Source organism: Hordeum vulgare, chromosome 2H (genome assembly GCF_904849725.1).
Source record: "Hordeum vulgare subsp. vulgare chromosome 2H, MorexV3_pseudomolecules_assembly, whole genome shotgun sequence".
NCBI classification, from domain to species: domain Eukaryota; kingdom Viridiplantae; phylum Streptophyta; class Magnoliopsida; order Poales; family Poaceae; genus Hordeum; species Hordeum vulgare.
In genome coordinates this window covers 291,668,931-291,679,710 of record NC_058519.1, presented here as the reverse complement: position 1 = coordinate 291,679,710, position 10,780 = coordinate 291,668,931, and the positions used below count along the sequence as shown (strand labels likewise).

The following is a 10,780-nucleotide window of genomic DNA, read 5'->3' as shown; positions in this document are numbered from 1 at the left end:
GTTTCCGCCGTACCAAATGCAAAGCACGCGCGGGTGGGTGTTCATTTCGATACACATTTGCATGTCCATTTGCATACACATTTGCCCATATGCTTGCATGCTATCCATTTGTAGGCCTTCCAAGCTTTGAAGGCTTTCAAGGTCCAACATGAAGGCAAGTCATTCAACCTCTCGCATTGTTGGAGGGTCATCAACGAAAAGGAGAAGGTTAAGGAGCAATATGCCGCCTTCATGGCGAATGGTGGGAAGAAAGACAAGGAAGAGGTTGTGGATGGCGAGAAGACACATCCGCGAGGGAAGACCAACTCTAATAAAAAGGACAAGCAGGACACGGGGTGCAACGCCTTGGTTGCTATCATGAAGGGCATGATGACCAAGAAAGACTCAAGGGAGGAGAAGCGCCGAAAAGACAAGGAAGATCATGTGAACGCTTTCATGGAGACTCAAAGGAGGAGTCTCGAGATGGAGGCGGAGAAGCAAGCGAGGATTCTCGAGATGGAGGCGGTGAAGCAAGCGAGGATTCTCGAGATCGAGGCCGCCGATGCCAAGACCAAGACGAAAGAAGTTGCCCTCGCTAGCATAATGACGGGGGTGGAGATCATGAAGATGGACCTCAACACATTATCACTCAGGAAGAGACCATGGTTCGAGAAGATGCATGTCAACATGCTCAAGTTTGACGAGGACTGATCAATGGCCGCATGTGTCATCCTTTTTTGTATGCCAGCAAGCGTGCTGGCATGACCACCGGCTGGAACGGCGTGATCGAACTATCCTTTTTTGAGTGCTGACATGTGTGTCGGCCACTTGCAAACGCGTTAGCAAGGCTGTGTGATAAATTTTGATGAACGGCATGGTCGTTGCCTTTTTAAATTTACGTGAACATGAAATAAATTTACGTGCGAACATGAAATGAATCACGTGCATTGGATGTACGACCCCAAAATAAAAACTGAACGAACGCTAAACAGACGACCAACACAAACAAAAAAAAACGAATAAACTCACGGTTAATTTGGTTCAGCCGGTTGGAGTTGCTCTAAAAGCGAGAAAGCAAGAGTCAAACGTCTCCGCGGCCCCAAACCCTCCGCCCAGCTTTGACCAAATTACATCCATCCTGCTCCCATTGATGGTAATAGCGGGCTTCGCCGGCGACGAAGATGGGCCTCTGCACCTCTTCCAGCGCTGCCAGCCCCGTGAGAAATAAAGAGAAGGGGTGGAAGGGAAGCGGCGGGGGCGGGGGGATCGTTGCGTGCGGTAAGCGGACGGATTTCGGCTACGACAAGGACTTCGAGGCGCGGTACGCACTCGGGAAGCTGCTGGGACATGGTCAATTCGGCTACACCTTCGCTGCCGTCAACCGCCACTCCGACGAGAGCGTTGCTGTCAAGCGCATCGACAAGAACAAGGTACGCGTGCGTGATCGTCTCTGACCAGTGGGTCCGTCTGCATCCCTGGCGATTCGGCCAGCTGGCTGGCTTGCCAAGCTTGTGTGGGATTAGAGTTTTGCACGTGGCTTTGTGGAGAAACACTAAATGCGGGAATCTGCGGTGCTGCCAATATGTTGTATGCGTTTCAAATTCCTTCTAAAGCCCAAACTTCCATTTCTCTTACTCGTTGTCCCCTTGCTTGGCTTATTTTCCTCTCAACTAGATCATTGATCGGCTCCTGTTGCCCCACCCGTTGATTTTGACACTAATATTATGGGTTGATGCAGTGGCGGAACAGGAACAAAATAAATGTTGTGCACACTCTAATTTTTTTTCTACCTAATCCAAGTGTAAAAATATGGCAAAAGAAATAACATAAATAGCTCAATTCAAATCTCACAACCATTTAGTTCACAAAATATATCCCAAATGTGCTCGGTTATAATACAAAAGGCTTATATGAAAGAAACAGAAGTAAAAAAATTACAACACTAGGTAACTCTACGTCGTTGCATTGCCATGAAAGCATCAACTATTTCATCTTCACTTACTTTCATGAACACATCTCGCTCAATGAATGTCACCAAGCAATTATTCAAGCGATCATTACCCATACTAGTCCTCAATTTATTTTTCATTAGATTCATTGCAGAAAATACCCTTTCAACACTCGCGGTTGCCACCGGTAAAATCAATATCAATTTGATGAGTAAATAGACCAAATCATAAAGAACATGCTTCTTTGTTTCAACAAGCAAAATAGAGAGCTCACCAATATTACTTTCATTTCTAAACCTACCATCTTGTCTCATATCATCAATAAAAGTACCAAGTTGAAATTCTAGCCTTATCAAATCCGTGCTTGATATGTCCATGGGATAGAATTTAGCAAGTTTCATTACATTGAATGCATCATAAGAAGCAAATGAATTGAGGGGATTCATAGCCGACATGCAAATAAGCAACTCCGTATTAACCTCATCAAACCGGTTGTTAAGCTCTTGAATGGTTTGGTCAATGACACCAAGATATACTTCTCTTCTGTAACGATCATCATTTGTTTGTACTACATAATACCGACGTGATCTTCCATGATGCTCATAAGTATCCTCCCATAAAGGATCTTGAATGTCATGTTTGCTGCCAAATAAGGTTAGCTTTGCAAGAAATTCTTCCCAACCATGAGACCTCATGTGTGTTAGGAAGTATTAGTATTAGTCTAGGAGTCCTTATTAGTATATTAGTATTAGTCTAGGAGTCCTTATTAGTCTATGTTTACTTTCCTTGCACCTCAAGTCATGTGTAATATATATATGCCCCTTGGGCCTTCAATACAGATAAGTTGCTTTCCTAACATGGTATTAGAGCCCTAGGTTCTTTTTTTGCACGCGCAACTCGTGCTTTTTCCTCCTTCCCGACGCTCTCGCTACAGCCTCTCTTGCCGACGCTTCCTCCCGCGTCGTGCTCGTGCTGCAACCGCGTCTTCAGCCCGCCCCACCCCGCCGCCGCCTATCCAACGCCGCTGGATCTCGCTCCCGACTCGGCTCTGCCTCGCGCCGCTGGGTCTCGTTCCCGTCCTCGATCCGGTTTCTCCCTGGCCGCTGGCTCTCGTTCCTCTACCGATCCGACTGGCTGCTGGATATCTCGCCCTTGCCGCTGCCTCGATCTGGAGGCCGACTCCACCTGCCTCGACCCTGAAGGAACGAAGGAGGAGAGCAAGGTGAGACAGCCAAACTCCGGCAACGGCCTCGACCTGGACAACTACTCGTGGTAGACAACCTCGATCTGGCCGCCGCCGCTCCGTGTCTTCCCGATCCGGATTCCCTCCACAGGTCTTCTTCAAAGTTGCCGGAGCCTCTCCTGATTCCTCTGTGAGTCGAATCAGCAGTCTGACTCGGTTTCACCGCCTGCTGGATCAATAAATTGCGACCTGCTGGATCCTGTCGCCATCGGCTCCTGATCTCGTCGCCCCACCGCTGCTGAATTCGTCGGATTTCGCCCGATTCTCCTGTCTCGACGTGATCTAAAAAAAAAGAAAAAAATATGTCTACTGCATCGGGCTATGTTGCTGTCCCTCGTTGTTCGGTGATCTTCGATGGTAGTAACTACACCGAGTTCGTTGGCTTCATGCGCATCCACATGCGTGGCATCCGTCTCTGGGGTGTTCTTTCTGGCGAGGTCTGCTGTCCGCCACGTCCGGTTCCTCCTGTGGCTCCCACTCCGCCGATCCCTCCGGCTCTTCCTGCGGATGCTCCTCAGACTGCGAAGGATGCAGCTAAGGTTGCTGATGAGGCCGCTATCCGTGCTTATGATGAGAAGGTTTTGGCTTATGAGGAGGCTCTTCAGGTTTATCATGGTGCTTTGTCCGTTTACACCCAATGGCTTGATGATGATGCTCGTGCTGCCGCTGTTCTCACTGCTAGTGTTCTGCCTCAGTTTGCTTCTGAGTTTCTGGGCCTTCCTACTGTATTTGAGATGTGGACCCGCCTTCGTCAGCGCTATGAGCCCTCTGGTGATGCCTTATACCTCTCTGTGGTCCGTCAGGAGCATGCTCTTCAGCAGGGTGACTCTACTGTTGATGACTTCTATGCACAGAGTTCTGCTATCTGGCGCCAACTTGATTCTCTCCGCAGTGCTGGTTGTCGTACTTGTCCCTGTTGCCAGGCTGTCCAGGACAACTTGGAGTTTCATCGCGTCTACGAGTTCTTGTCTCGGCTCCGTAAGGAGTTTGAGCCCCGGCGTGCTCAGTTGTTTGCTCGTGGTCGTATTTCTCTCATGGAGGCGCTTTCTGAGATTCGTGCTGAGGAGACTCGCTTACGTGGTGCTGGTTTGCTGGAGGTTCCCTCTGTACTCGCTGCTCGGACTCTTTCTACGCCACCTGCTGCACAGACCCCTTCTCGCTCGAGTGCTCCGCCGCTCTTGCCCACTCCTTCTGGAGGCTCAGGTCGCCCCCGTCCACATTGTGGCTACTGCAACAATGATGGTCATATTGAGTCCCACTGCTACACGAAGAAGAAACACTTGCGCCAGGTGCGATCATCATCTACAGAGACTTCGTCATCTACCTCGACAGCTTCAGCCATTGCTTTGATTGAGCAGGATATTCTGAGACTTAAGCGTCTGCTCGCTGCTTCAGGTTCTTCCTCGACGGGTACTGCTGGTTCTGTGACTGAGGCTTCCCGCACTGAGCAACCACCTTCTACACAGTTAGGACCGTCTCACGCACACTCTGGTTGGAATTGGCCTTCGCCGCCATGATATTATTTTTTTATTTTTTCTCTTCCGCTGCCATCATCCCTAATCTAGTGTGTGTTTTCTAGTTTTCTTTGTTTTCCGCTGCGTCCACCAAATCCGTTGACATTTTGTGTTATCTCATGCCATGCGAGTCCACCATACCTTAGTCCGTCAGCCTTTCTCCGGTCCTGATCCTTTTTATGCAACTTTTGTGGCCTACTTGCCCTTGTTGTTTTCTATAGGATTTTCTGGAATTCTTTTGCATTGTCGATCTACGTCCATCGTGTCTTATCCGCCGAGCTTCTTTCGCCGACGGTTGTCGTGGACTATGATTTTCCGCGCAATGCTTTATTCTCTTGATGTGCCATCTTCTTTTTACAACCCATCTTCTCTTGATACTTCTGTTGTATCTTCAAGTGATGCGGTGTCTTCCTCTGATGTGCCATCTCTTCGGTGTCTTCCTCTTGATGTGCCATCTTCTTTTGACAACCCATCTTCTCTTGATACTTATCTTGTATCTTCAAGTAATGCGGGTGTCTACCTCTGATGTGTCATCTCTTCGTTATCTCCTTCGGCGACTCGACAAGTTTTGAAGACTCTTCCTGCTATGATGACACTCTCAAGACGCGGATTTGGATTATCATTTTTTTAGTATTACACTTCTTCAAATGCAATGCAATTGCATACGCTTTGCATTTGAGGGGGGTGTTAGGAAGTATTAGTATTAGTCTAGGAGTCCTTATTAGTCTATTAAGTATTAGTCTAGGAGTCCTTATTAGTCTATGTTTACTTTCCTTGCACCTCAAGTCATGTGTAATATATATATGCCCCTTGGGCCTTCAATACAGATAAGTTGCTTTCCTAACAATGTGTTGCATTCTACTCTTTGCCAAACTAAAAAGTGCTATTGCATTAACAATATCTTGATCTCTCTTTTGCAAAGATTTGGACAACTCATTTGTATAGCCAAGAATAACAAGCATCAAGTGAAGATTGAAAACAAAGTCAAATGATTCAATGGCTTGAGTAACTCCACGTATTCTTGTCCACTCACCTTTTTGTGAAGGATCTTTTCCAATGGCGTCAAGTACCTCAAGAATTGTGGAATACATGCTAACAATATGCATGAGAACAACCTTATTAACTTCTTCATCATTTACAGAAAGCCATTTAAGAAGTTCAAGAAAGTTCCCCCTATTGCTAGAGTCTTCGCTTTCATCATGTCCACGAAATGCCAATCCTTGGTTCAAAAGAAACCTCAAGCATCTAAGTGAATAAGTTAGCCTAGCCTTGTACATACGTAGATCCTTTTTAGACACCCTCACAATGATATCATCAATTGATGGTTGGGGTGCCACAAACAAATTGTATTTCTCTGGAGCTTTGCTGTGAATGCTATTTATACCACCTTCATGTTTGTCTAATGCATCAGGCCTATACCAAATTTTCCAACCACCTTTAACAAATGCATCACCCCTAGGTCCCCCATTCGATTTGCCTTTGAACAAATAACACACAAAGCAAAATGCTGCCTCATATTTGACACTATATTCTAGCCATTTATAGTTCTCAAACCAAACAAAGTTGAAGTGTCGATTTTTACCATACATTTTCTTGACTTCAAAGTTTTGTGCATATGGTTGGACTGCATTCTTTGCAATGTACCGTCTCCGAACTTCATCTTGATCACCAACATCATACTCTGAAATAGGAATCCTTTCCCCTGGATCAGTTGGAAGCCTTTGAATATTATATGATCTTGCATTTGGATGTTGAGGTGATGGTTGTCGTGGCGCTTCATCATCAATATCAATGTCAATTTCTAGATCGGAATGGAATGGAGGTGAATAAATATCAGTGTCAATCTCTGAATCCGAATGGAGTGGAGGCAGTGGAGGTGGATCAATATCAGGTTCATGTTGCTCTTGGGCTGCAACCTTTCTTGTTTTTGCCTCATAATTTTGAAAAAATGACTTAATGTCACCATTCCTCTTCATCTTCAGATGTACTACAATTAAAACATAATGTCACTACAAAGCTGTAACTGCAAAATCTGCAAACGAGATCCAAACAGAAACTCATGTATTTCAGTTACAGAAAATACGCTAAGGCATGTGTAATTTCTGAAGATCCAAACTAAACAGAAACAACAACTCACCCACAACCAACCGCTCTGCCTTGGGCGAGCAGCGACGCAACGTCGGAGCGGGAGGACCGGAGGCAGCAGCGCCGGAACGGGGGAAGACCGGAGGGGCGGAGCCGCGAAGGGCAGATGGCCGGGGCGCCGGAGCCGGAGCGCGATGGAGCGGGGGAGCCGGGGCCAGATGGGACGAGGGGAGCAGGGGAGGACCGGCGGTCGCGGCGACCGGCGAGGAGCCGAGGAGGCGCCGAGCAACAGTGGGCAGGCGGCTGAGCGCGAGCCCTAGCAGGTCGCGGCGTCCTGCTCCGCTCGCTGCCTCTCGATGCTCCCTGCCTCTCTCGCGGGATGGGAATGGGGAAAGGATGTGGTGGGCCACCAGGGCTCAGGCAAAAGAAAAAATAATTTATATGTATATTAAAACAAAACTGGGGTTCTGGGTGTGCCACGGCACACCCGGCACACCCGCCCGCTGGGTCCGCCGATGGGTTGATGCAAATACATAGACATGTTTACTTTGCAGTTAAATTGATAGAGTAATATGTACATAAAGTTAATACTTTTATTTGAAGTCATTTGTTAGTGGGCCTCTCTTTTGATTGGGCTGCAGAAGATTATAATTATGGGAGTGCACAACCATTTTTTCACCATAAAATGGTTGGGGCGAAAGTTAAACAAAACTAAACAGGAAATACAGAAAAAGATAAAATAGGCCAAAGTAAAATGTTCACACAATTTCTCATTTTTCTTTTGAGATGAGGGGTACTCCAAACAGCAGTAAGTAGAAACCCACAAGAGTATATTTTGTTTCTAGTAAAAGAAACATTGCAAAAAAAAAAAAACATCTCAATTCTTGCGTCTATTTATTTACATGATGATATACTTACAAAGAATGTTCGGAGTCTACCACTGGAGCACCGGTCTAATACCTATAATACTGTGGTAAATGAAGTCTGTCAGATTACAGTGAACGTGACTATAATAGTGGAAGGTTAACGGAAAAAATGGTAGAAATTGCAACTCGATCATTTGTTTACAGTAAGCCAACATATTGAATTGCTATTGTAGCTCTAAGATTGGACATACACAATCTGAGTTTCAGAATCATGTAGAATATAATGTTTAATGTTGCAACTAAGAAGCCTTGTCAAAATGCTTTTGGGCATCCTGAAAAAATGATGTCAAATTGACTGGTATAAATCCGATTTAGAATTTATATCACACAATAGCACAACATGATGCCAAGTGCAGTAGATACCTCTCTCTTGTAAGTAGATAAAAATCAAAGATTGCCTAGAAGGGATTATAGGTTGCAAGTAAAGAAATTTTTTCTTCGGATAGGACAATAAATCTAGCAAGTGTAATATTTTGAATTATCATCTAAACCATTATTGACTGACCATTCTTGTCAACTGAATATAGCATGAAACATTCAGCAAATGCAGTGCATAAAAGTGTATGTGTGCATGCATCTAACCAAAAGAGGAAATCTGTAGCATAAATTAATTATCACGTCTGCATATCCTCACTCCTAGGTACAAAGTTATCAGTAGAGGCGCACTTTATGGGACTCTGTTAGAATCAGTACCTGAAGTCCTTTTCTGCTTCGGTCAGTTTCACACCTTGGAAAATGTATTCATGATCAAGAATTTCCTCCCTGAAGTTAACCCCAAAATTGCAGGGTCACATATTATTGAAAAAAACAAATGTAAATCTATCGATGCCCCAAGTATATTAAGGGTCAACCAAGTGTAATTTTCATTTAAGAACAATATAACATTGACCTTGAGATATACATGTATGCGGACTTTCTCAGGGTCTCACTTGCTTTCTTATCTTGTTCACCCGCACGCTCTTCTCTATACTAAGCATATGTTCGGTACTTCAGTAGCACCTATTCATATCTTCATTTCGCTAGGAGATCCGTTGAAAGAGAAAAGTGAAGACTCTGTTCTTCGCCTTTTATTGCCTATACATATATACACATATTCAGTTGACAAAGCATGGTTTACTTTATAATTACAGGCATGATACTAAATCTGACAAACCGGAAATGGCATAGCCAAGCTACAACCTTTGAACATATACCTCATTCTGCCAGTTGGTGTGCAGTGTTATGGCCACAAACAGCAGGACGTGCACCAGAATACTAGATATTATTCCCATCCAAAGATCCTGCCCATCCAGATTATTCTCACTCTATTAATATGTTATCAAATCCCAAAAAGGTAAAAAGTTGTGAAAGAAATCGAGAAGAAGCACCACCGCGCCGACGTGCAGCATGAAGTCTAGCAGGTAAGCTGCCGGTATGCCCACAAACATAGAATGTGCCGCGACCCTGATCAAATAATACATCACTTGTTTGTTACTTCCTCTGTAAACTAATATAAGACGTTTTAGCTCACTACTTTGGTTACCTAAAATGCCTTATATTTGTTTACAGAGGGAGTACGCTTAGCGAACCATATAAGAGAAAATTGTGACTTTCAGTGTTGCTGCAGCTGAGCAAGCATTGCTGCTCCACAAATTTTCGTATTCACAAGTAATCAATTTGTTTGCTTGCTTAGAGTAGAAAGTCCATGCTGCTCCTGCTCTCCTGCTTGCTATTCATATTGCTTGTAATTGAACATTCGTTGCTATTGCTTCCTATCAGATTGTTAACTATTATTGTGTAATGGAGACATTCAGGAAAGGCACATGATTTCAGGTTTGTCATACACAAAATCATACCGATCAGTAAATACAATTTAAGAGAGAGGACGAAATAATTATGGGGGAAGTTGTAGATGCAGCAGGCAGATTGATAAGAAACTTCTAATTCAATGTCATCTAGTCATACTGTATTACATAGGGTAGCAGTCTGATTGATCCGGAACTAAAAAGTTGCACTGCCTTGCTGCTAGTGTCAGTTGATTATAAAGAGAACCCAAATTTGTGTTCCTCGTAGACATTTGACAAAAAGTAAAAGTAAATGTGCACTCAGGAGAATGAATGCTACTTTGTAACAAATGACAACTAAGCGAGAGGAACCTAGCTCCAATCCGTCAACCTAGAACTCCTGCAGCAACTTGGAGGGGAAAAAACAAAACCAATAAAGAATATGAAAGATGAAGCAGCAACCTAAGCGTAAACCATGGATCGCCCGCATCGGCGGGCCCAGATTCACCCGCATCTTGTGCGTCCGCTAGATCCTCTCCGCGCCTTGGCTGGAGGTTGTAGCGCTGGATCACCTCGCACAAATCGGCTCCCTCGCACGCCCCATTCGATCAAGGAAGAGAGGATTCACCACTGCCTAGCTAGGTGCAGAGAGAGCGAGAGGAGGGGAGGGGCGAGGCTGCTTGAGGTTCCTTGCGCGGTGCTGTCGGGAGGGCTGTTTCGCCAGGGTCCTGTGGGAGATGAGCCGCGAATTTTATGTGGTCAACAAAAGCACATTTTGTACATAATTTGCAGATCGACTGCCCGCATTTGATCTCACTATGGAACTATGCAGATATGCGCATTTGAAGTTCAATCTTCAGTTTGGATGTTTCGATTGCCCTATTTTAGGGCAGCTGTTGGAGAAGCTCACTTTCCCGTGCCATAAAAGGCGATTTTTTGTGCCCGAAATTTTACTCGAAGCACTTTTTGGTGCCCTATATAAGGGCAGCTATTGGAGATGCTCTAAGCCGGCGGTCTAAGTCCTCGCTTTTTAAGGCTTCGTAGCAACGTACGGGGATTGTGCTAGTATAACAATGCTATCCTTGAAATGAGAATTTTGAATTGTACCTTATGCTCGGAGAAACAAACCTAGATGGTCACCTCACACTGTCAATGTTCCCAGTCAAAGGACCGTGTTCTTTTGATTGTAAATCGATTTGTTTAAGTATTTTGATTCTCGAAATTTATCTGAACTTGTTAATGTATTTTTTTAAAGATTTTTTTTTCTATTTCCTGTCAGCAAATGCTAAACTCTTTCCTCTTCTTCTGAAAATAAAGAAAC

General features: G+C 44.7%; 1 protein-coding gene and 1 long non-coding RNA gene across 5 annotated transcripts; both read right to left on the bottom strand.

Annotated features, from left to right (window-relative positions):
- Positions 1-5,476: 5,476 nt before the first annotated feature.
- Positions 5,477-7,311, bottom strand: LOC123426574. Its single transcript, XM_045110434.1, has 3 exons — positions 7,248-7,311; positions 6,823-7,185; positions 5,477-6,672 (listed from the first exon to the last, which is right to left on the bottom strand). The coding sequence occupies exons 1-3, from the start codon at positions 7,309-7,311 to the stop codon at positions 5,504-5,506; spliced, it is 1,596 nt and encodes a 531-aa protein (XP_044966369.1). The 3' UTR covers positions 5,477-5,503.
- A 209-nt stretch (positions 7,312-7,520) lies between these two features.
- On the bottom strand, positions 7,521-10,215 carry LOC123426114. 4 transcript variants are annotated; one of them, XR_006622030.1, is made up of 6 exons: positions 9,922-10,215; positions 9,067-9,139; positions 8,876-8,976; positions 8,586-8,770; positions 8,390-8,458; positions 7,521-7,738 (listed from the first exon to the last, which is right to left on the bottom strand). It is a non-coding gene; the product is annotated as an uncharacterized LOC123426114 (long non-coding RNA). The 4 variants fall into 4 exon arrangements; XR_006622029.1 differs by having other exon boundaries at positions 7,521-7,968; positions 8,890-8,976; positions 9,922-10,211; XR_006622028.1 differs by having other exon boundaries at positions 8,890-8,976; positions 9,064-9,139; positions 9,922-10,208.
- Positions 10,216-10,780: the final 565 nt, after the last annotated feature.